This window comes from Panthera leo, chromosome C1 (assembly GCF_018350215.1).
Source record: "Panthera leo isolate Ple1 chromosome C1, P.leo_Ple1_pat1.1, whole genome shotgun sequence".
Lineage (NCBI taxonomy): Eukaryota > Metazoa > Chordata > Mammalia > Carnivora > Felidae > Panthera > Panthera leo.
The window spans coordinates 142,151,064-142,175,784 of record NC_056686.1 but is presented as its reverse complement, the minus strand read 5'-3'; the positions used below and the strand labels follow the sequence as shown (position 1 = coordinate 142,175,784).

Sequence of the window (24,721 nt, the reverse complement as noted above, 5' to 3'; positions counted from 1 at the left end):
TTCTGGAACACTTGTATTCCCCACCACGAACTTGACAACTCCCCGATCCTTAAAGTATATTCAGATTACACTGATAATTATTAATGAACGTGAATGTTTTCATATTGTAGAATAAAATGTCTCAATCTTTGAGAGATCAGAAAAACTCAGTGAAACCATATTTTCCAAATAACCAATTCATGATGTTACCCAAATTATGCCTGGGTGGAACGACCCATTCAATTTTCAAGATCGCACAGTGGGGTCACCTGGGTGGCTGAGTCGGTTGACGGTCTGACTTTGGCTCTGGTCATGATCTCACAGTTCCTGAGTTCAAGACCCACATCAGGCTCACTGCTGTCAGTGCAAAGCCCACTTCAGATCCTTCTCCCTCTCTCTCCACCCCTCCCCAGCTTGTGCTATCTCTTTCAAAATAAACATTAAAAAAAAAAAACAAAAAAAACCCACAGTGAATTTTAGTTTAACCAAGTACAAAAGCCCATTGATATTCTTTCAGATTCTACAAAGAAATTACCACTCATTGAAGGATGGTGTACCATGAAAGAAGAATATCCACAATTATCTGCAGGTTATTTAAAACTCCTTTTTTCAAGTGCATATGTGTGTGTAAGGCCGGTTTTTCTTCATGTACATCTTCACATACATATACAACATATTACCACAAATCAAATGCAGACAAAGAAGTCAGAATCCAGCTGCCTTCTATTAATCAGACATTAAAGAAATTTATAAAAATGTAAATCAATGCCATTCCTGTTACTATTTTTTTCTTGTTGCTTTGGAAAATAGATATTTCTCACAAAATATCTTGTTTGTGCTATGTTTATTATTTTGTATTTACAACTTTGTATTTATTAAATATTTACTTTAAAATAAAAATTAAATTTTATTAAATAAGCCAAGTGAAAATTCATCAGTTAAATTTCCAATATGGTAAACATTAAGAGATAAAACCCACACAAACAAAAGCATATTAAGGTTCAAAATAATTTAAGAGTAAAGGAATCCTGAAATCAAAAAAATTTAAAAACTGCTGGTTCAGATAATGGACTTTATGTTTGGACATATCAAGGTTCAAATCTCAGTGCTTCTCAACTGTGTGGACTGAAGCAAGATAATTAGTAACTGACTCTAACTTTCCTCATCTATAAACAGGGGCTCAGAGGTAAAGGGCAATAATAAAAAGATTTTTGTTAAGAAATAACACAATGATGGGGTGCCTGGCTGGCTCAGTCGGTTAAGCATCCAACTTCAGCTTATGTCATGATCTCACAGTTCGTGGGTTCAAGCCCTGCATCGGGCTCTGGGCTGACAACTCAGAGCCTGAAGCCTGCCTCAGATTCTGTGTCTCCTTCTCTCTCTGCCCCTCCCCCGCTTGTGCTCTGCCACTCTCTCTCAAAAATAAACATACACACACAAAAAAAAAGAAAGAAAAGAAGTAACACAATGAACATATTTAATAAATGACAAGATCATAATCTTTAGGATTTCTAAGAATCAACACTTAAGAATGAATTAATCATAGCACAGTTTGATATATACACACACCCCAAATCAGCTGTACACCTGTTAAAAGCCTTAGTTATTCTTCTCTCTCTTTTCACTGGCCTGGCCCAGCCAGACCCTGTTCACCAAGATTCTGGGAACTGCAGGAGAAAAGACCTTCACTGAGCAGTTTCTGGGCTCCTTCCCCTTTCCACAAATCTTCTCCCTGCCAACTGACACATTCCTCCCACGACCGCATGCCCATTCTTGCAGCTCCAATGAGATAAAGTGAAATGAACATCTTTCAGAACATCTATGTTCTTGCACTCAGGATGAAAAGTAATTTTCTCTCTTAATGGAGAGTTTTGTTACAATAAAGTACCTACAAGGAGACAGAACCTATACCTCAGTGCCAGGAATAAAGCCCATAAACCTACCCAGCTCACCACCACCACCACCACCTGAATCTTATCACCCTGACATCCAAAATACCATGGCAGATATCTCTGCCTACTCACACTGCATAGCCAAAGTGTTCTCATAGTACTTGGCTCCTTTCAAGGGTATTTCAAGTCATTTCAAGGGCTTGGATAAGTCATAATCCAATTCTTCTCTATTATTATAGTTCCTAAGAGTAAGTGAATAAGATTACTTCTAGTCCAATTCTTACTTCAATTTGGCTCAAAGAAAATTAATTTTCTTTCTCAGAAGATTGCTTCCATTTATACAGTTTAAGGCTGATATCACAACTCAGAACAAACCCTTTGCTGGACAAAGCTGTACCTTGGAATGTTATCTCAGCAAAGTCTCAGACTTTAGGCTTAAAATACAAGCATGTGCCAAGAATAACCTTTACAAGACAAGTAGATTTTAAATGTAATTCTTCCTTTTAATTTCTGGGAATCACAATTTCCTAGGTGTCAGGGTCATTTTAGACAGAGAAAGTAACAATCTCTGCATGGAATTCCTTAGAGGTAAAATAATATTATTGAATTATTATTAAACATTATTTTCAATAAGCCTAACAATAATAGCTATCATATTTTGAGTAACTATTATGTATTAGAGCCTATATTAGGTCTTTCATAAGTTATCTCATTTAACCTTACAACATTCATATTGGTAAATAATACCCTCATTTTATAGATAAGAAGTTAACTTAGGTCACAGAGTAAGTACAAAGAGCTTATGTAACTTATCTAAATAACTTATTTAATAACTAATCAAGAGCACAGCAAAAATCTGAACCAAGATCTCTTTTTCCATAAGACAATGGACACCCAATTATTCTTCTATTATGGTACCTCAATAAAGGGCAATAAAATCTATGAATACCTTATATAGCACATTGCATTCCAAGAATTCCTCACTGTAATAATTGGTGATTTTCACATTACTGAGTAATTCTTCAAAAGACTTTCCAATCAAATGAGGTCAAGCCAGTTAGTTTCCATAATGAAGAGTCCAGTTCAAGTTTGGGTTTTCAGGACAGTCAAGATAGGTCAAAGCCCTGGTGCGTGGCTTCATTCCATATAAGGAGAAGCCAAAATATGGTTGTATGCAACCAGAAAATGAGCCTCCATGAATTTTTCTGCTGCTCGAGCCAAAGCTTTCACAAAGTCTCACACAATAGGTGGTAGACAAAGGGAAACTTCAGATGCTAAAGATGAAAGAAATGTAAGAATCTTTCAACATGCCTATAGTATCCTAAACAGCAAACTACTCGGATTGCTTGCAGATTTGCACTGGCTCCAGCCCAACCCAGGCTCTTCTTTTCAGCCAACTTTGTATCAGAAAGGATTGTCTTGCTTTGGTATTTGATGGTCAATTTCACATTATTTCAGCAATGCTCTTTGACAATTTGTAGAAACCCTGGCTGCAGCTCATTCTACCATTGTCAGTCAAGAAGAAGTGCCAACAGTCCAGGGTTGGACCTTCCCAAATGGAATCTAGTTCCTGATCTGTAAATATTGGAAAGTATTTGAGTTTCCTAAGCTTGGATGCCCAACTGTATTAAATCACCACCACTTTCACCCCCAAAAGACAAGCCTCATTGCTTTGATCCCAGGGCCCTGATTACCTTACTTCCTTTCAGGGAAAGAGCTGTCAGATTAGACTATGTAAGAAAAAGAACATGGCATTTTGAACCACAGCACCTGGCTGTACAGCCATAGACTTTATAGGAGTTACTCACCTTCTCTGGTCTTGAATGTTTTTCATCTGTAAATGAAGAACTAGGTAATCCTTAACTTCTCTTCCAGTTCTAATACCATGATTCTATGACCCACTGCTTGACAGTCCATTTTCTTGGACAAAGTGATTATCAACTTTAGAAATCAGTTCATTTTCCAAATACTTCATTCTCAAGGTGAAAAATGTGCAGTTATCCTTTAGGAAATGAACATTCTCACCCAAGCTTCATCACCTATAAATCAACCTTGCATTATCTGCAATTTAAAAAAGCTTATTCTAGGGCGCCTGGGTGGCTCAGTCAGTTAAGTATCTGACTTCGGCTCAGGTCATTATCTCGCAGTGCGTGAGTTTGAGCCCTGTGCCCGGCTCTGTGCTGACAGCTCAGAGCCTGGCGCCTGCTTTGGATTCTGAGTTTCCCTCTCTCTCTGCCCCTCCCCCGCTCACGCTGTATCTCAAAAATAAATAAAAACATAAAAATTTTTTTAAAAAGCTTATTCTGAAATAACTGTGGAAATGAACCATTTGAATGGCTTACACCAAAGCACAGCCTGAAGTAGAAGTAAACTATTATTGCTGGAGTGTATTTATTTTACATAATAATCTGCAAAACTGTAATGTAACATACATGCAAAACTTCATTTCCAATAGACTTGCAAAGAATGTCGCAGGAAATAATTCTGAAAGATCTAAAGTCTATAATCTTCTCTCTGTTAAATTCAAAGAATCAAAACACAGAGGGCCTAAATAACTGGCTGGGTGTTAAACAGGTATGTCCGAAGAACTAAAGCTGCAAAAGAGCATATCTGATATCATTCTGCCTTGGAGATGAATCCTCTTATTCTAAGGTACTGTACAATTATGCCATTCTAGGAGTAAGGGAGAATGCAATACAGTTGTACTCGCTAAAGGCAAGTCGCATGCAAAACTCCCAGAAATGCTTAGCGTTGAGATTCTCCCAACTTTATTTTCCGGAGTGGATTTACACTCCTGGTCCTGAAGTCTAGGGATGCAGGACAGAGATACTCAGAACACCTAAGTGCAATGAGGGGCGTCAGGTGACATCATTCCAGTTTCTTGTCCCTTCTGGAGCTGAAGAAAGCACAATGAAGCAGCTTCAACTAACCAGGTGCAAGACTTCCCTGAGAGATCCTCCAGGATCCCAGGATACATTACTTGTTCGCGAGTTCCTGATTTGCCAGGAATTGTTACACACACAAGAGACCAAGCACTATCACTGCATCCAAGCAAAGAATTTTAGGATTGTTATTAATATCCGAATCAAAGACCGTCTGTCCTGCTTCTACTGATAGCAGCTCAAGTACTAACCAAGGCTCCGCCCATCTAAACCTCAGTCTCTTAATCTGTAATGATCAACAAGGAAGCTGAATTCTTTGGATATGATTCAGCCTTTTGGTAAAGTGTCCAAAAGCCTTAAAGCTAAAATGTTAAATGGGCTCACTTACCCAATATGGTTGGTTCTTAAAGAAATTTCCAGTTCTCTTAGCACTTGTGTGGATTCTTGAACACGCCGCCTGAATTTCTGTAATTCAAGAACACATAATCTCACAAAAAAGATTTCATCAACTGCTGTAACTGCCGCTTGTTTAACACAATATGAAAACATCTCTGCTCTTAAAGTGGGCTTCTCTTGCATTTCCTTTTGCAAAGCACGCAAATTATTCTCATCATGAAAATTAGCTTGTGCAAAAGGACTGAAAAATTACTTACATCATATATACTAGGTGCCATTGAGTAAGTACATTATTTTTCCCTACCCTACAATATTCACCAAAATACCTAAGTGTTGGGGTTCCCTTACCCACCCCCCCCCCCCAGTTTCAATGATTTCCTAAGACTCCCTCCTAGAACTCAGCATACAGTTGTCCTTATGGCTAAGATTTATTGCACACTAAGCAAAGGGAAAGGTGCACGGGGTCAAGTCCAGAAGAAAACAGATACAAGCTTCCAACAGTCTTCTCCCAGAGGAGTCACAAATGATCGTATTTGTGAAATGCCGTCCACCAGAAAAGCTGTCCGCCAGCGTTTTTATTGAGAGCTGGTCACTTAGGCATTCTCTGCCTAGCACATACCACAAGTCCAGACTCCCAGGAAGAAAAAAGAAGGCAGTCAGCATAAGCTGTATTGTTGGCATGAACAGTTTAGGCACAGCGAATCCTTCTTATCAGGGAAAGTTATGAACTCTCCTGAAATGCAAGTTCCCAAGTGCCAACTAAGAGCCACCCTTGCAAGGTGGTCTTTCTAAGGCAGCCATCTCAGGACTGTTAGGGTATTTTCTATAGAGCGTAACATTTCCCAAAAGTCAGCATTCAGAGTTACCTCTACCTATGAGCCCTCATTTGGAAGGTCCCTCCTACTTTTGGCATGTCCTTCCTCATTCCCTGGCCAATAAAAACCCTACCAATCCTTCTAGAACCCCCTCAGGTCTTTCTTTCTTCAATGAATCACCCTCTGCTAGTAAATATATGCTTCTTTATCCTCTTAACTCTAAATAATCCCCGTGTATCACTGAGTTGCAATGCACATCCGTTGTCAGGAACACGATTTCCTCCTGAAACATTTATTTAGAGTAACCAAAGTCTTAGGCCACTCTGGAAGTAGGACATTTGATACACCATGCCTTTTAAGAAGAGTTCTATGCTCTCTGTGCTACAAATCCAAACCACCTGCATGTTACACAGTTTTCAAGAAAAGGCTGTGAGAATTCTAGCTCAGGATATTAGGGACCCTTCTCCTCTGTTACCACAACTGTGGTGGAAATAGGCTCATCCAGTTCCAAAGACGAAGGCATCCAAGGACAGGAAGGAACGGAGGAGGGCTGGAAAGGGAGGATGTGCAGTGGACAGATCCAAGCCCTGCCATGCCACAGGAAGGACCTGGTATCCCGGTGAAGACTGGAAGCCTGCTCAGCAAGGGTGGACTTCTGTTACCTTCTTCTCCTTTACCCCACCTGCTTCTCACCAGGGCCCCAAGGAAGCCAACAATCTGACGGTTTCCTCTGACTGCCATTCTTAAAGAACTCCAAAGACCTTCTTGGTTTTTAGAATCTGGGTATATTGAGATAGATGAAATTAAAGCATCCCCAAAACAATGAAAAAAGAGCCACTCCCCTCTTTTGTCAAGAAAGGCCTAAGAAATGACAGAAGAGTTATGTATCAGTTGGAGGGACATCCAAACCCGGTGTCTCCTGAAGAGCTTTCCAGCAATGAGGACCGCTGATGAGGCAGAGTCTACAGCCACACAGCTGAGGAACCCATTCCCAGGCCTGCTGGCTGCTCTGGAGAGGCCATTCCCATGTCAGAGTCACAAGTCTCAGACTATCTGCATATGTGGCCTTTTAGAAAGCAACGCAGCGTTCCCAGCTTTGCTTTGTGCACAGTTCTGACTCGTTCCCCGTGGTCTTTGCTGGTCCTCAGGGAAAGCTCATCATCAGCCACAAGGGCACCCTGTGTAGCACCGAGGACACAATAGGGTATAAAGAGGATCCGCCGAAGGGCTAAGAGGCATACATCAAAATAGAGCAACTCCATCAAAACACCAGGAGATACCAGGAACGACAACAGTAGCAGATAACATTTCTCAGGCATTTACTATGGCAGGCACTACAGTTTTACAACTGCATGGTAACAGAGAAAACCAAACTGACTTTGTCCCTGTATTATATTCTCTCGAGGGCTGTGTAACTGTCAGCGGGACTCGGGACCATGGAGAAACCTTGACATCCACCTCTCTAACACATAGGAAATGACTGTTAGCACTCTGCGCCACGAAAATGTATTGAGAATGCTTCAAGACACCACACACAAAAACCATGTGCTTGTGGGGAGCAGCAACAAGGAGCCAGGTACCGTCAGTGAGTAGTGTGGAACATTCCCCCTGGCCCTCTCCACTATAGGCAGGCCCAGGGATGAGTTCAGAGGAGCCCTGGAAATCCACGCAATAGGTCTCATTTCACAACTGCACAGCCTGCAGAGAACCACACTCCTTTCTTCATGGTCTTTTCCCACGCGACGTATGAATGCACCTCCCCAAATCACACACCAGCACCGCCTGGTATTCAATGAGGAGGCTATTTTGCAGAGTCCTGGTCACAGAGATATAGAATTTAGGCTCTTCCTTCCCTGCCCTCCAGGATTTCCCTTAAAACTATTTAGCAGAAAGTCTAAACAGAATATGCTTAAGAAATGTTCTCACAAGACAGCAAATTAAGTATCTTCTATTCAATGTGAACAAAAGATAAATGAGTTAAAGTATTTAAGCTCTCCAGACACAGGTTAGGGAAGACAACTCAGTCTAGACTGTTTGGCTAAAATTGAAAATCCCGATTTGAAATCTTCCCTTTTCCTCACTGTAGTACAGCTGAGAATCTCAAACCTGTTCTAACTGCAAGTCGTGCCTTATTCCAAGCAAAATTTCCTCTTTCCAGGCTTTAAGCATGAGAATTAAGTTGAGTGGAAAAGATCATTTCCTACTGCCAGCTCCTGACAGAAAGTGCAGGGGTGGATGATTCAGCATCCATTTTATCTTTTTCTCAGCAGAATGACTGATCTTGAAAGGCAAGGCACAGACCAAAGCAGGCCACTCAGGTGAACACATGGTCCGGTATCTGGTCAGGAGTGAAGGTCAGCCCACACAGATATCCTCATCTTTGTCCTTTATGAAGTTATTTGCAATGGAGCAAAACACTCTCTAAACAGCTTATTTGTTTTACATTCTTTGCTTAGCTCAGGAATAATGGTGCCAGAAGAGAACTGGGCCTTTTCCAGGAGAAAGCCACCTTTTCTCTCCAAGCATCTCCTTCTTACAGAACTTGAGGATGGACTCAGAGAAGCGTTCTCAAGGAGTGTTCTTATCCTCTCCTTTTTCCTAAGAATCTGAGAAATGTTGACGTAATTGGGAATGGAACTTGCTGTAAATGAGAGGAGCACTCAGTCTACGCATAAACACCAACGTTTCTGCCTCACTTAGCAACATGAGGGTTCCTAATCCTAGGGTCTGAGCCACCGCCTGAAGGTTTATAAATTAGGGAATTTCTTTTTTTTTTTTTAATTTGTTTTAACATTTAATTTTTTTTTTTTTTTTAATTTTTTTTCAACGTTTTTTATTTATTTTTGGACAGAGAGAGACAGAGCATGAACGGGGGAGGGGCAGAGAGAGAGGGAGACACAGAATCAGAAACAGGCTCCAGGCTCCGAGCCATCAGCCCAGAGCCTGACGCGGGGCTCGAACTCACGGACCGCGAGATCGTGACCTGGCTGAAGTCGGACGCTTAACCGACTGCGCCACCCAGGCGCCCCAACATTTAATTTTTGAGAGACAGAGATAGAGTGTAAGTGGGGGAGAGGCAGAGAGGGAGACACAGAATCCAAAGCAGGCTCCAGGCTCCAAACTGTCAGCACAGAGCTCGAGGCGGGGCTCGAACTCACGAACCATGAGGTCATGACCTGAGCCAAAGTCAGACACTTAACTGACTGAGCCACCCAGGCATCCCGAAGTTGGGGAATTTCTGAAATTATTTCTAGAACAGAATCTTAGGGCGCCTCAGTGGCTCAGTCAGTTGAGTGTCTGACTCTTGATTTTGGTTCAAGTCATGATCCCAGGGTCGTGACATCGAGCCCTGTGTTGGGCTCTGCACTAGGCATGGAGCCTGCTTGAGACTCCCTCCCTCCCTCTCTCTCTGCCCCTCCGCCACTAGCATGGGCACACACACTCTCTAAAAAAAATAATAATAATAAATAAAATTAAAAATAATAAAACACAATCTTGCTGCCCCTATAAAAAGAAATAGCCAAAAAATTCTCCTGGTTTTTTTTGGGTTGTGTTGGGGAAGAGGGGTGGTGCCTTCATCTAACCCTCTGTAATCTGATGAAACTGAAGGTTGCTATATCCTTGGAAAAGGAGACAAGAAAGAGGGGACAGACTCATTCAGGGGGACTGACAGAGGCTCTTTTAAGAAAAGAATGATGCGTGAGCCATATTTGTGGGGTGGGGATATTATGATACTTGGCAGGTACATTCTTAGAAGAGGAGTCTGCACCACAGTCAAGTCACATATGGCATCTAGCTGACAGTAAAGGTCTACAGTCCATCACCCCTAGATTGTATTTCTTCTGCTTGTCTCATGTTAACCACAGGACAAAAGGTCAGGAAACTTCCAAAAGGAAGTAAAAGCTGTTCTCATTTGCTTGATTTTCTTGGATGGGGGTGGTGGAGAAATTTAGAGTGGAAGCAGAAGATAAAAAGATTTGAAAAGAATTACAAGCGCCCTAGAAACAGTGGGCAACTAGGAAAAGTGTGCCTTTCTTCTCTCATGAGTCACACACTGAAACAGAGGGAATTCAGCTCAAGTTATTGTTGCTGCAGCCTTGAAAGCAGGAGTTGTGGAAGGTCAACCAAAAAACCAGTGCTATCTGGTGAAGAGTGCCTGTACCCATCTTGAGCGAGGACAGCTCTGCCCTGAGACATCCCAGGACCGATCCCAGCCCGCTGGGCTGTGCCAGGCTACATGCTTTACCACAAGGCATCAGTTTAAACCAATTGTGTGGCTGCACAAAGCACAGCTTGTTTGTAAAAGGAGAGAGTCAGCTGAGAACGGAATCAGCTATTCTCTCTCTACCTTCTTGGGGCCAGGGGCAGGGTTAGGCCCGGGGGAAGCTGCTAATAGCATCAACACAGGATATGAGCACACAGCTGGGATGACAAAGCCACAGTGATTTTTCAAGGCCTCTGGAAATGCACCAAAGCATGAAAGACAAGTATTCCCTTTGCTAAGCCCGCTTTCTGAGGGGCCTTAACACCTCTGGACTCGACTCGCAGCCCTGTGTGATTGGAAATGGCAGTGACTCAATAACCATCCGAGGTACATGACTCCCATCTCAGGAAAGCACTTTTTAACACCTCCTTACACGAGAAGGATGGCTTTCTTCTTTGTTTCCTCATGGTGGCTGTCTTGCTTGAGGCTCAAGCAGAGGCTATAATGCAGAGGAAGGAAAGTCCCCTCCGGTGCAGGAGGTGCCCGCTCACCAATGAGGAAGGGACAGCAAAGAATGCAAACAAATCCATCTTACCTTCCTGGTTACAGCTGGATCCAGATAGCCTTTGAGCTTTTGAATGTATGTATGGGGAGGATTCTTCACCTGGAATCGTTCCTGCAGGAAGCACAAAAGTAAAAAGCATGAGGGCTACGAAGGTGTGACCACCCACCCCACTCAGATTAATACTGCTGATCCACGGCTGACATGCGTTCACACTTACTAGTGTGACCCTGCAGATGATCTTCATGTACTGATGGTTTTGAATCTTTAGAGTAAATGTTATTATCCTCCCTTTGCAAAGAAGAAAACCGAAGCTTAGAGAAAGTCAGTCGACACAGCTAGTCAGTGTTAGCAGTGGATTTGAGCCCACGTCTGCCCTATTGTGGAGTCAGTACACTATGTCTTCAGTGCTCCGCTGCTCTCATTCTAGAATGATGCTTCACGCAACGTGTATTCACGTCCTCTTTGGGTAGTTCTTCCGTCTACCGCATATTTTTTGGACTATCTTCAATGTTGGCAAATAGTTCTTTTGAACGTTATTTTTTCAAAAATACCAAAAACTTGACTCAAACTGGATAAAACTAATTTGTTTCAAAAATGAGGAATGGGTCAATCGCTAAGAGACTCAAGTGAGTGTATCTTTGTATGAGTACATATGCACGTATATAATCATTAATGGGTTCCCGAAGCAGTTCCAAATTAGAAAACCTGGAAATATTTGTAGCAAAAGCACGGTCACTAAAATAAGCATATAATATATATAATATATATTCCAAGGTAGTATTTGAATGCAGATCTGGGATGGGTCCTGAGAATCTGCATTACTAACAAATGGTATACAGATGCTATGGATGGAAGCACACTGAGAAACTCGTGCCCATGTGTATCAGGTATTACAGATCATAAATGTCCAAAGCAGAATAAGCAGCAGTAAAAAACTGGGTAAAACCCAAATGCCCACAAACTATAAAATGGATGAATGCTTGTATTATGTTCATATAATCGTACATTATATTCCAATGAAAATGAACAAACTGTACCATATTCTCCTGTATGGATGGATCTTATAAACCTGATGTTGAGCCAAAAAGAATGTGACTTCACTTCTATGGATTTACACAACAGGCAAAATTAAATTTGAATAGGGACATATACATAGGTGATTTTATTTGATACATACCTATACATCTAGGGGATTGAGGAAGAGATGATGAGCATAAAAATGACAGGGGATCAAAGTGGGGGAAGGGAAATTCCAAGTGACCGAAGAGGCCACAAGTTTCTCTCTCTTGACCCAAGTAGTAGTCATACAGGTGCTGACTTTATCCTACTTATTGTGTTGTTCTTAGGTTTCACAACTTTCTCTGGACGTATGCTACCCTTCACACACAATGAATCAGCACTAAAAGGAAAAACTAAGATTTATCATGAAATCAAAGCAATTCTTATCAGGGCCTCCTCCAACGACAACCTGAAAAGATGCTTTTCTAGTAATTCTTTTTAACCTGATTATTGCTTATGCCACAATGAAGTTTTGGTATTTCACAACACTGACAACTGGCCAGCATGTTCAAGCATGTGTATTTCCAACACAGGGAACCACAACATCCTTCCTGGTCCACTCAAGTCTTCTTGCTTATAGATATAGAAAAGCCTTTCTAAAGATCATCTCATTATTATCAAAAAGATCATCTCATTAGTGAAAACATACATTTTATTGTTATTTAAAATGATTTAAAATAGATGGAAGGGACTTGTAGTGAGACAACTGCCCATATTTCCCCTTTATTTAAAAATGATCAGGGGGCACACCTTAGTGGCTCAGTCAATTAAGCATCCAACTCTTGATTTTGGCTCAGGTCATCATCTCATGGTTCATGAGATCAAGCCCCACTTCAGGCTCCTGGGATTCTCTTTCTCAACATAAATAAACATTTAAGAAGATGATCAGGAGACATTTTAGAGTAGATGAACTGATTCTCAACATAGCTGTTAACAAAAAAGATCAGCATAATGTTTGTAATTATCCCCCCTCCCCGCCATTTTCCAATCTGCGAGCAACTTCTAAATAACAATTCACAGGTATTTGACATCTCTAGTGCCATCGAATAGTCTATGTATAAAGTCCTTTTTCTTTTTCTGGTTTTTTTTTTTTGTTGTTGTTGTTGTTTTTAAATCACCATCACTTCACTAAGGGGCCAGATAGGACCCAACTGCCATAGGGCTTTAACAATAGCCCAGCTAAAGACTAAAACAATCACAAAAAAACTCCAAAAAATGAAGTGATAAACCATCTAGAAGCCAGTTACTATATCCAACCTTATGTATGACAATAGATAATGCCAGAGATATATCAGGATATCAGAAAAACTTACTCTTTTTAATAATACAATCCAATTATCCAAATTTAAAATTCCTATGGCCAGTAACAACTCAAACTGTGTTCCGTTGTGCTATAGCAAATACCTCCTACCTCTAAATATAAGGTCCCTAACACAGGAAACTCAACATTAAGTTTACTCTGACCAATGTGGTATTTACCTGAGGACCGACATTTAAATCTATGGACAGTTGCTAACAGATGTCTAATGATTGTTCTTTTACATAATATCTTCACAACAGAAGAGCTGTATTTTTTCCTTTAAAACAACAAAATCTGGTTGACTAGCACATGTAACATATTGTCATCCACTCAATTAGTGAATCCCATTTTTGACAGTCAATAAATGCACCTTTCCCCATTTTCTGCTCAAGACTGTCGTGATCCAGAGGGGCTTTATCAAATATGCATTTATTGATCCTGTAAGTATTTCCTTTTAATTATTCCCCTGAAATTATAGAAGAAGTCTGTAATTAATACATACTTTTCCTAATGCGCTTACAAAAATTTGCTGTTGTTACACAGTTTTCATTTGTTTGAATAATTTACTAATCTATTTCCAAAACAAAACAAAACAACCACAACAGAACATACAGAAGCCTGACGCTTCACAACATAGGAGGTCTACATTGTATCTACTACTCAGAAAATTCAAGCCTCCATCCAGGGATTTAAATAAAACTGGTATGGAGAAAGAATACAAAGAAAGCCCCAGTCATTTTCCTAAAACCTGGAGTTGTCTGTCTAATCTCAAAAGGGGCTACTATTTGATTTATACATCCAGCATCTGGCTCACCAAACCTCTTCCCCTCGCCCCGCCTGCCCCGTGTCTTCAATATGGCCGTTTGCACAGTAAAAACATTTGGGTAACTACACTGGAGAATATCAGCACCTCGCCAAAACACATTTACTTTGAAGGACATTGGAAGGATTACTGGCATTGTATTTATTTAAATTAACAGTTTTTTCCTCTAAATATTAGAATTTTGGGTTTTGCACTGAAAGCCAAAAACGCCTTGGCTGGCAATTTTCCATCATCCTCACCTCCAGGTCTGCTTATCCCATGAGCGATTTTCAATAACTAGTTCCGTGCTTGCCCAACATCACACTGACACGAGTAGCTTAATGACTTGAGTCCCATTATACAGAAATATTATTCTTGGGGATAAAAGTATTCTTTAATCATGGTGATTTGTCAATATGAACTGATGTCATTTGGAAGAGCTTTTAAAATACTAATTTCGGGGGTACCTGGGTGGCTCAATCAGTTGAGCATCTCACTCTTGACTTCAGCCCAAGTCATGATCTGAGGGTCATGGGATCAAGCCCCGCAGTGGGCTCTGCACGGAGCATGGAGCCTGCTTAAGAGTCTCTTCTCTCTTTCTCCCAGTGCCCCTTTCCCCTACTCATGCTCTCTAAAACAAAAAATATATATAATAAAAAAATAAAATCCAAATTTCCTTCAAAATGTCTAATTATATAACATGACCACCATCTTGACCTCGTGCCATTTATCTCTTTGTGTGATCAAACTTTCTTCATGATACGTTTCTGGATGGGAAATAACAATTGCTCTGGGGCTTTTTAATCATTCCCCAGAAGCATTCAAAGCAAAGAGTGCACAGTTACCTCTTAACATTCAGGACACCAGGCCACAAAATGCACTGGGAGGGAACAAACCTTAGGACCAGAGAATCTTTCTCCCCCAAGGAAAGGCAGACTGCCATGTGCAGTGCCTCATTTGGATGTGTCTGGAGTCTTGCAAGCTTGACACCCTACGTTCTACTCCAAATGGACTTTGAGAGCTTGTTTGGAGGCTGTAGCAAGGGAATGCAGCTACTTATACACTTCTGACTGAAGAAAGGCACTCCTCTATCAAGGATGGTGCTCTTCTTAGACCAAGAGCACAACTTAGGGAGGGACACACAAGGAGTGGTGAAGGATTAATGGGATGACAGATGTCACAGCCAGGTCACCTTCACATCCAAGAATCACAGAATCCTCATTAAGCTGCTATGTCAATTGCAAGTATTTTAATAAATTAGAGACCTAGGAGTTAAATTTCTCCAGAAATGATCTCAAAATTTCTTCTCCCTGCTAAAAACGACTTTATTAATGCAAACCCAAGAAGACAATTACCTTTCCATCTGGGGCAGTGCTTTTTGTGTCTAAAAGATTGTTGACTTATCTTTCAGTAACACTTTACAGTTTGCCATATTCTTTAAATCTCTTATCGCACTCAAGCCTCCCTATGTGGTAAGTAGATATTAACTCCATTTCATAGATGGGGGAAGTGAAGTTCAGAGATAAATTATCTGCCTTAAATCAGACACACGCACACACACACACACACACACACACACACACATCAGATCAAAGATTCAAACTCAAGCTTTCTGACTCTCTGATCCTTGTTCTACTATACCACAGTAAATGTGCTTATCTAGCTTTTGATAGAATAAAAGCTTTTAAAAGGGTAGAAACATGTTCTATTTGAGTTCCAGTACAAAGAAGAGTACTTGGCACATAGACTTAATAATGTTCAAAAAATTAAACTTCTTCTAAAAATCGTATACAAGTCACATCTCTCATAAATTAGGGGTCAGTTTTTAAAGTTTAAAAGCATGTAAACAGATTGTCAACACTCTGTACAGGGCACATACCCAGTGGGTTCTGTGCTAGACATAAATTAGCTCAAACTAATGTCACAGCTAAAGGACATTTGTGGATAAACCTGTATGGTATCTCTCCTGGTGTATCTCCTAATGACTTCCATAATTACACATTTCTCACTAATTCAATCTACTAATGCTTATGCTAGCTAGCCTCCTGCCTCCCCTCACTGGCCACCAGGAAGGTTACCTTGCCTATGCAGAGGCCTGCTCTGCAGAAAAGGAAAAGGCAAAGCATTTATTGGATTCCACTTAATAACTAAGGTTCAAGACTAAGGCAACCCAAATCAGAAAACCAGGCCATTCTTAAAGGAACTCAGTGAAGGGGCTGGGCAGGGATATACATACTGGGTTAATTAAGGAAGTCACAGTCAACAGAACTCATCAGCTAGGCTACAACATGGCCTTTTCTCATTAGACACAGACAGGCAGCCTTAGGTTCTAACCAGCTGAACTGTTTCCTTGGAACCTTCCTCCATGCCCTCCTTTCTCCATCTAAACCTAATAAAGTTTGTCATTGAAAGCCTTTCTACCTAGGAGTCTGGAATTGGGCACTCCACTCATCTAGCAAAACATTTCTGGTCCTTTGCATCCTCTCTATCCATGTGTATAATTACATGAGAAATTACTTAATTGAGGTTAATTTGGTGTCAGCTGGACTTACAACAAGCATGTCAGAGGCATTTCCACTCCATAAATTGGATAAGCAGCTCCAAAATCAAACAGAATTTCATTCAAGTTTATCTTACACCTTAATATTCTGAAGTTAAAGGAAAGAAATTATAGCAAGACATCTGAAACTCGAGGCAATCTCTGGGAAATGAATGGCTCATGGGGGGACACACTTACTGCCGAGTTTGTCCCCACGTCGGGGACTGTCACAGGGTCATTGGCTCTATTTCGGTAGTCTATTAGCAGAGCTACATAAACTGCTTAAACACCCTTAGGGATGAATCAGAGGTCACCATCATTATGCCGTTATTAATGTTTTATTATTCTGCTCCTACAGTAATTTTTAGATAGTGAAAATTTAAAGGACTTTGCTTTTACGTACATAAGCTCACTACGCTTGAATGATTTTTCTTCCCAGAAGCTGAAAATAGTTGGGCTCCCTTTCCCAAGGCTGAGTCAGCAAACTGTGGTCTCTAAATGAGCCATAATTACAATCACTATCATTGCCATTAGTGTGTACTAATTTGCAGCATTTAGCTTGGTGCTAAGTGCTCTTCAGAGCTCTGTTGACAGGAATAATCCAAGTCCTCAAGGGGTTTACCCTCTAAAAGGGATAATGCTAACGTGAGTACACAGGCAGAAAAAAAGACCATAATAAAATACCATATTCATATTGTATATAGGGGCATCTGGATAGCTTGGGCAGTTAAGTGTCCGACTTCGGCTCAGGTTATGATCTCATGGTTTGTGAGTTCAAGTCCCGCGCCCGGCTCTGTGCTGACAGCTCAGAGCCTGGAGTCTGCTTCGAATTTTGTGTCTCCCTCTCTCTCTGCCTATTCCCCTGCTCACATTGTCTCTCTCGGTCTCTCAAGAATAAACAAACATTTAAAAAAAAATTTTTTTTAATATTGTTTATAGACAGAGATGAGTTACCAAGTACAGCAGAGGCCAAGAAATAGCACACGTATGTATGTGTGTGCAATGGCGTGGGCGTGGGGGGTTGCAGAGGGGTGCCAAGATCTGAATCAAGGCTCCTAAGCAGGAAGGACTAAGGTAACTCATAACACCTCAGCTCTCACAGGGCCAACCATTTATACGACTAAAAACAACGTCTACACAAAGAGATCTAGCATCCCCCAAGAAATCAAGAGTACCAGAGTCCCCAAGGAAATGTATATTCCATGTTCCCCCAAAAAGACAAAAACAAATTCTGGAACTTCAGACAGGCTATCAGACTCTCGCACCTACAGAAAGTACGGGTATGAAGAAAGAGGACAATTTAGAGAAAATAAGGAAAAACTATTAAGACTCTAGCTACTCACAATTATAGACGATTAAGAAGGCCAGTTGAGACTCTAATTTTGTGTAACCGCTACCAGAGGCAGTGAGTGTCAGCTGTACTCCTACTTAGAAGGGTCCCTGTGGTTATCACTGGAAGAAAACTTTTTGCTAAGGAAGCCGCTGCCCCTGAACACCTTAAATCTTGCTATCACAAGCAGGTCTCTCTTTCCTGGCACTAACATGAAAAATACCAAGTTTAAAAAATTTTTTGATCCTTTTATTATTTCATTCATCCAAAACACATTATGCAAGACACTGCGTAAAAAGCACAAAATGAGGGGCGCCTGGGTGGCTTAGTTGGTTAAGCATCCCACCTCAGCTCAGGTCATGATCTCATGGTTCACAAGTTCGAGCCCCATGTCGGGCTCTGTGCTGACAGCTCAGATTCTGTGTCTCCTTCTCTCTCTGCCCCTCCCCTGCTCATCCTCTGTCTCTGTCTCTATTTCTCTCAAAAATAAATAAACATTAAAAAAAATTTTTTTTAACACAAAATGAAACAAATTCCATTCCAAAGCATTAAATCTGATCTGTGAGACACAACAGACATTGCTGTAATACAATCCTGAATACCGTAAGAGCCATATGTGATCCTCTGGAAGTTCAAAGAAAGGTATGGCTTCTTCCAACGGAGAAGATCAAAGGAACTTCGCTGGAAAAAGTGGTTTTTGAATTGAGTTTTAAAGGGCAGGCAGCATATAGATACCCTGGGTCAGTGTGAAAGGCAGGAGACAGAGGAGTTTTCCAGATGGGGGTACAAGGAAACAAAAGTAGAGAAGCATGGGAAATGTGCTGGTAACATCATGGGTTTAGCTGGGTTCCAGTAATACAGTTTATGAAAGATAATGGCACAAGAACCTAAATGTAACTTGGAACAGAAAATGGTGGATGTCAAATAATCATCTCATACAAGACAACAAGAGACATATGAGAGACATATGAGACAACAGGAAGTTAATAAGGAGTTTTAAATAGTGTAGCAACATACAGTTAATACTGTACAACTCTTCTTTCTCCATCTGCCAACTTTAAAAGCTGGCCATTTCTGCACTAAACTAAACTTGAAAAATAAGAATGTCAGATTCATTCCACAGCCATAGTTTCTTGGAGAGCCCTGAAGCATTCTTCAGCTCTGAATATGAAATCATTTTCCTGGTCGGAGAGGAGAGGACAACTTTCCAAGTGTTCCATTACAACCCTCAGACTGAAAATAACTTTTAATGAGACTTTTCCAAATAATTTCCTTTATTTAGACTAGCAAAAGTTTCTTCTAGTTCAACAGGTCTTTTCTAAACAAAACATCCTACAATTCATTCCTTAATAGATGATATTAATTGAACTTATTTAATCCTTTTCATAGTTCATCATTTTTTCCACACTTTAAACATTGTTTTAATTAAATTTGATAGTAAGGTCATACTTCTAATAAAGTTTATTACCTCATGTTGTCCTAAGCAAAGATTGAACCCTGACTGCGCTGGACATGTAGCAGTGTTAAGCAGAGTTGTAAGTTGAGGATGTAAGAACTGGACAGAGTGATGGAAGGTTAGATTTATACTGGAAAACCTTAGAAATAATCTTCATTCTCTCCCCTCATGGGCCAAAGCTTTTCCTTCTTTTAGACTGGCATTTCTTACAATATTTACTACCAAAAACTAGCATTTAAAACAATCGAGGATGCTTGTTCAATTGCAAACATTCTCCTGACACAATCCACCAGATACTCAAAAATCCACAGTCTTAAATTCCCCAAATAGCTCCCCTGTACAGTCAAGCTTATTAATTGCTTTAGATTGTGGTTCCTCCTTTGGATACTTGAATCCCTCTCTTTACTCGGTCTACAAACAGAATGTGCATATTCCTGTTAGGCAAAGACTTTGGAATGTTTTCAGTTATGTTTAAAGATACAGAGTTACATTATAAGACTATAGTTACAACCTATGATTTCACGAAACTTTTACAAAATCCCTGGAGAGTACTCTTCCTCTAAAAACTGCAGGGGAGTATAGACAAGCCTCATTGTTTCTTCATCTGAAAAATGAGAAGAATAAAACCTTTCTCTTCCACATACTACATATTCCAGAAACCTTACTTAAGGATGCCTTCTCAAACAGGATTCACATATTGAAGCGCTTTTAAAAGTGTCCAGGGCTAACCATTTATCATACAAATAAAACATGGGGAGGAAAAGAAAAGTAAAGTTTTGGTCCTGAAGGGGGGGGGGGGGGGGAAGCAACAGCGGCCTTTAATTTCTTGCAGAAACCATTAGATAGTTAAAGATTTAGATAAAAGTACTAATATTTCTCAATCACTCAAGAATTTGAAAGAATGGCAAACTATTTTAATTTTTTTAAGTTTGCTAAGTTTTTATTTAAATTCCACTTAGTTAACATACAGTGTAACGCTAGTTTGGGGAGTAGAACTCAGTGATTCAACACTTGCATAGAACACCCAGTGCTCATCACAACTGCCCTCCTTAATCCCTGTCACCTATTCCTCCCATCTCCCACCCACCTCTCCTCTGGTACCACCAGTTTGTTCTCTATAGTTAAGAGTCTGTTTCTTGGTTTGCCTACCTTCTTTCCCCCACCTTTGCTCATCTGTTTTGTTTCTTGAATTCCACGAGTGAAACCACATGGTATTTGTCTTTCTCTGACTTCTTTTGCTCAGCATAATACTCTCTAGCTCTATCCAGGTTATTGTAAATGGCAGGATTTCATTCTTTTTTTTTTTTTAATTTTTTTTTTTTAACGTTTATTTATTTTTGAGACAGAGAGAGACAGAGCATGAACGGGGGAGGGGCAGAGAGAGAGAGACACACAGAATCGGAAGCAGGCTCCAGGCTCTGAGCCATCAGCCCAGAGCCCGACACGGGGCTCAAACTCACGGACCGTGAGATCGTGACCTCAGCTGAAGTCAGACGCTTAACCGACTGCGCCACCCAGGGGCCCCAGGATTTCATTCTTTTTTATGGCTGAATAATATTCCATTTTGCGTGTGTGTGTGTGTGTGTGTGTGTGTGTGTGTGTGTACACATCTCACTTCTTTATCCAAGAATGGCAAACTCTTATGTTAAGGATTTCTGCCTACAGTTTATACTAATTGGATTCTCTGAAGTTTCATTTGCCCCAATTTAAACAGTGTACAACCACATTGTTACACAGTTACATGGTTCTGAGAATCTCAAGAGGTGTGTGCTGCATTGAGTGAATTGTAATATTTGTAAAGGGTATCATTTATAAAAGGGAACCCTCAGAGTAGATGGCGTGGAAAGACCAGGAGAAGGAAGCTGCCTTCCGCTGAAGTCAACAAGCATCTGACACAGGCAAGGAATGCATCCTTATGAACAGAACATTAAGGACAGAAAATTGGAAGCCAAGTCATTAGGTCTTAATCATGCCTTACCACCTGCCTCCATTTACTTTAGGACTAGACTGAAGAACCAAGCTCAGAATAGTAAACTTCAACATTTACCCAAGGCTGCTGTTTGCAGTACAGAAGCCGTGAAGATAGTTTTCAAGTACAGGACATCATTTTGAAAATGCAATGACGTACCGTAAACCACCTTTGTCTACATGGGTATCAATGAAGCAGTAAGAGGTTGTTCAAAAATAGTATTTCTCTAAGAAAAAGACTGTTGTAAATTATTTTCTTTAATTTATCACTTACAAGAGCACTAAAAATCATGATATACTTAGGGATAAATATAGCGAAATACATGCAAGACCTGACTTCAAACCATTTCTGTGAGATACTGAAGACTTAAATAAATAGCAATGCCATGTTCATCATTCAGAAGAATCAATACTGTTATGATGTCAGTTCTCTTGAAATTCATCTACAGAGTCAATGCAACCTCAGTCAAAATCCTGGAGGGTTTTTCTTAGAAATGTACAAGTTAATAGTCAACTTTATATAAAAATGCAAAGGAATTAGAATAGCCAAAATAATTCTACAGAAGAGCCAAGTTGGAAAATTCACACTACCTGATTTTAAAGACAGTAATCGAAACTGCCATATTGACAAAGGATAGAAACAAAGACCCATGGAACAGAACAGAGAGCACAGAAACAGGAACCACAAACATGTGGTCAATTGGTCTTACAAAGATACCACGGTAGTTGATGAAAAAAGAACAGTCTTTTCCACAAATGATACTTAAACAGCTGGATATACATATGGGGGGGGGGGCACAAAAAGTGAATCTCCAGCCTTACCTCATCCTATGTACCAAAATTAACTCAAAATCGATCACAGACCCAAACATAAAAACAAAACCTTAAAATTTCTAGAAGAAAACATAGAAGAGATCACCTTTGTGACCTGAGTTTGGGCAAAGATTCCTTAGACAAGCCACAAAATACTTGAACCGCTTAAATAAAAGATAACTAAATTCGGCTTCATCAGAAAACCTTTTAGTCCCTGAAAAACACTTTAGGACTATGAAAATTGGCAAGACATAAACTAGGAGAATATACTTCCAAGATATATGTCCGATAAAGATTTGTATCCAGAACATATATATTTTTTTAACCTACAGTTCAATAATAAAACAATCCAATATTTAAAAATATGCAAAAGATCTGAACAGATCCTTCAGCAAAGGTACACAAATAACAAACAAGCATGTAAAAAAATGCTCAACATCATCAGGGAAATGCAAATTAAAACCAAAGTGAGGTATCACTAAAACCAAAGTGACGTGTTACTATATATATATATATATATATATATATATATATATATATATATATATATATATATACACACCCATAAAAATGAGTGGAATTAATAAGACTGCCAACATCCAAGGGTTGGTAAAGGATTTGGAACAACTGGAACTCTATTACAGTGTTGGATGGAATGTAAAATGGTACAGCCACTTTGGAAAACACAACTGGTGAACTTTACTATATGTAAATTATACCTCAGTAAAGATGATCTCTCAGTAAAGATGATCAAAAAACAGTATTTCAAAGTAATTGCTTTAGATTCATTTATTTACTTCATTACCGAGCACAGCTTTCCTTTTAAAAAGTTTTTCTTGGTATTTTGTTTTTTTACTTGCTCCAACTAGAAAGAAAACCACAAGCAAACATGCCATCAACTTCATCAGTTAACACTTTTGCAAGAAATAAAGCACTCTGAGGGGGTCCTATAAACCTCTTCATTTTTCAAAACATTTACATCATAAATCACTCAAAGAATTTAAAATTCTAGAATTTGTGTCACAGTTTTTTTCACCTAGGTCTCAATTACCTCCACACCTCCAACTATTACTGTATCTTCACTGTCATTTCATGAGATTTAATCCACCATCTCCATCCAACCCTCCCCTCCCCACCCCCCACATATCCCAGTTTCCTAGATACAGGATTTACCTTCTAAGATAAAAAACAAAAAACAAAACAAAACAAAACAAACAATGTGTGCTAACAACCTGAAAACTGAATCTTAAAAGTCAAGTTTCCCTTAGATATTTTATGGTTTGTCCTTAGATCTTCCATAACTTCAAATTTAACACTACAAACCCAGCCTCATGTCTCTATAATCAGCCTCAGGTCTTTCTTGGCATCCTCAGATCACAAGATTAAAGCCAACAATAGTTTCAACCTGTGATCATATGGTCAAAATTAATCTTTTTTTTTTTTTTTTTTTTTTTTTTTTTTTTTTTAGTCATTAGGTCGAGTTCTCAGACAATGCTTGAACAGGCTGGGCTGAGTGGAAGCTAGAAGCAGTTCCTCTGAAACCGGTCACTGTTGAGGACACTTGCTGAATGTGATAGATATAGAACATAGTCCTCAATCTATTACAAGTGTTCAGTCCACTGGGTTTTAGGTGGGACTTGGAAAGTTATACCTGAAAATATAAGCCAAGTATTTGTGTCAAGGCTCTTGTGAAGATAACTAGTGGTGGCCTTAAGGGTAACCAGCATCTCCCTAATGATGGTATTTCTAGAACCCGAAGATGCTACTGCAAGGCATCGTCTGGTCCACCAAGTGGACGTAGAATATATGCAGTCTCCACCCCCTTAATACAGCTCTCCATTCCTTACAAAACCTGAACCATATTTCTTTAACATTTATTTATTTTTGAGAGACAGAGACAGAGCACAAGCAGGGGAGGGGCAGAGACAGAGGGAGACACAGAATCTGAAGCAGGCTCCAGACTCTGTCAGCACAGAGCCCAATGCAGGGCTCGAACCCATGAACTGTGAGATCATGACCTGAGCCAAAGTCGGACGTCCAACTGACTGAGCCACCCAGGTACCCCAACCTGAGCCTTATTTCTAATTCACTTTCTTCCTATCTCCCTGCACCCAAGTCTAATTAGAAATCAAAACCAATTTATATTTCTGTATTTCAGTGAAATCATCAATATGCTGTTTTACTACTCTAACAGAGATAAACACCCACAGACACCTCAATTCCCCCATGACTTCCAAAAAAAAACTTCTTTTAAAACACGTAAGGGGCACCTGGGTGTCTCAGTCGGTTAAGCACCCAACTCTTGATTTTGGCTTGGGTCATGATCTCAGTTCATGAGTTCTAGCCCCACATCAGGCTCTGTGCTGATGGTGTGGAGCCTGCTTGGGATTCTCCGTCTCCCTCTCTCTCTCTGACCCTCCCCCACTATCAAAAATAAACAAATATTGAAAAATAAGTAAAACACTTAGTTAAAAGTTCATCAAGATCCGCATGAATGACACACAAGAGTAGGAGAGAGCATATGGGCTGAAAGTTCTGTTACATATCTAGTCATTCCAAAATTTACTTTTAAGATGGTATCTTACCTTTTTCAATCCCCTCCCCCCCTTTTTTAAAAAGATTTAGCACTTAATTTTCTGAAGCACTATGGTCATAGCATCTAGCACATCCTTCTTCTCAGTACATACTCAATGAATCTTTTAATTAACAAATGGATTGATA

The 24,721-nt window shown here is 40.0% G+C and overlaps 1 protein-coding gene across 7 annotated transcripts in view; it reads right to left on the bottom strand.

Moving 5' to 3' along the window:
- Window positions 1–24,721, bottom strand: part of FMNL2 (formin like 2) — a 314,655-nt gene that overhangs the window by 95,249 nt on the left and 194,685 nt on the right. For all 7 annotated transcript variants that reach the window (XR_006205486.1, XM_042948778.1, XM_042948774.1 and 4 more), the window contains exons 3-4: window positions 10,764–10,844; window positions 5,142–5,218 (exon numbers count right to left, since the gene is read on the bottom strand). Coding sequence is in view for 6 of the 7 variants with exons in the window: in XM_042948778.1 (XP_042804712.1) it covers window positions 5,142–5,218; window positions 10,764–10,844 (158 nt within the window). In the remaining variant the exon portion in view is untranslated. The remainder of the gene's footprint in view (window positions 1–5,141; window positions 5,219–10,763; window positions 10,845–24,721) is intronic.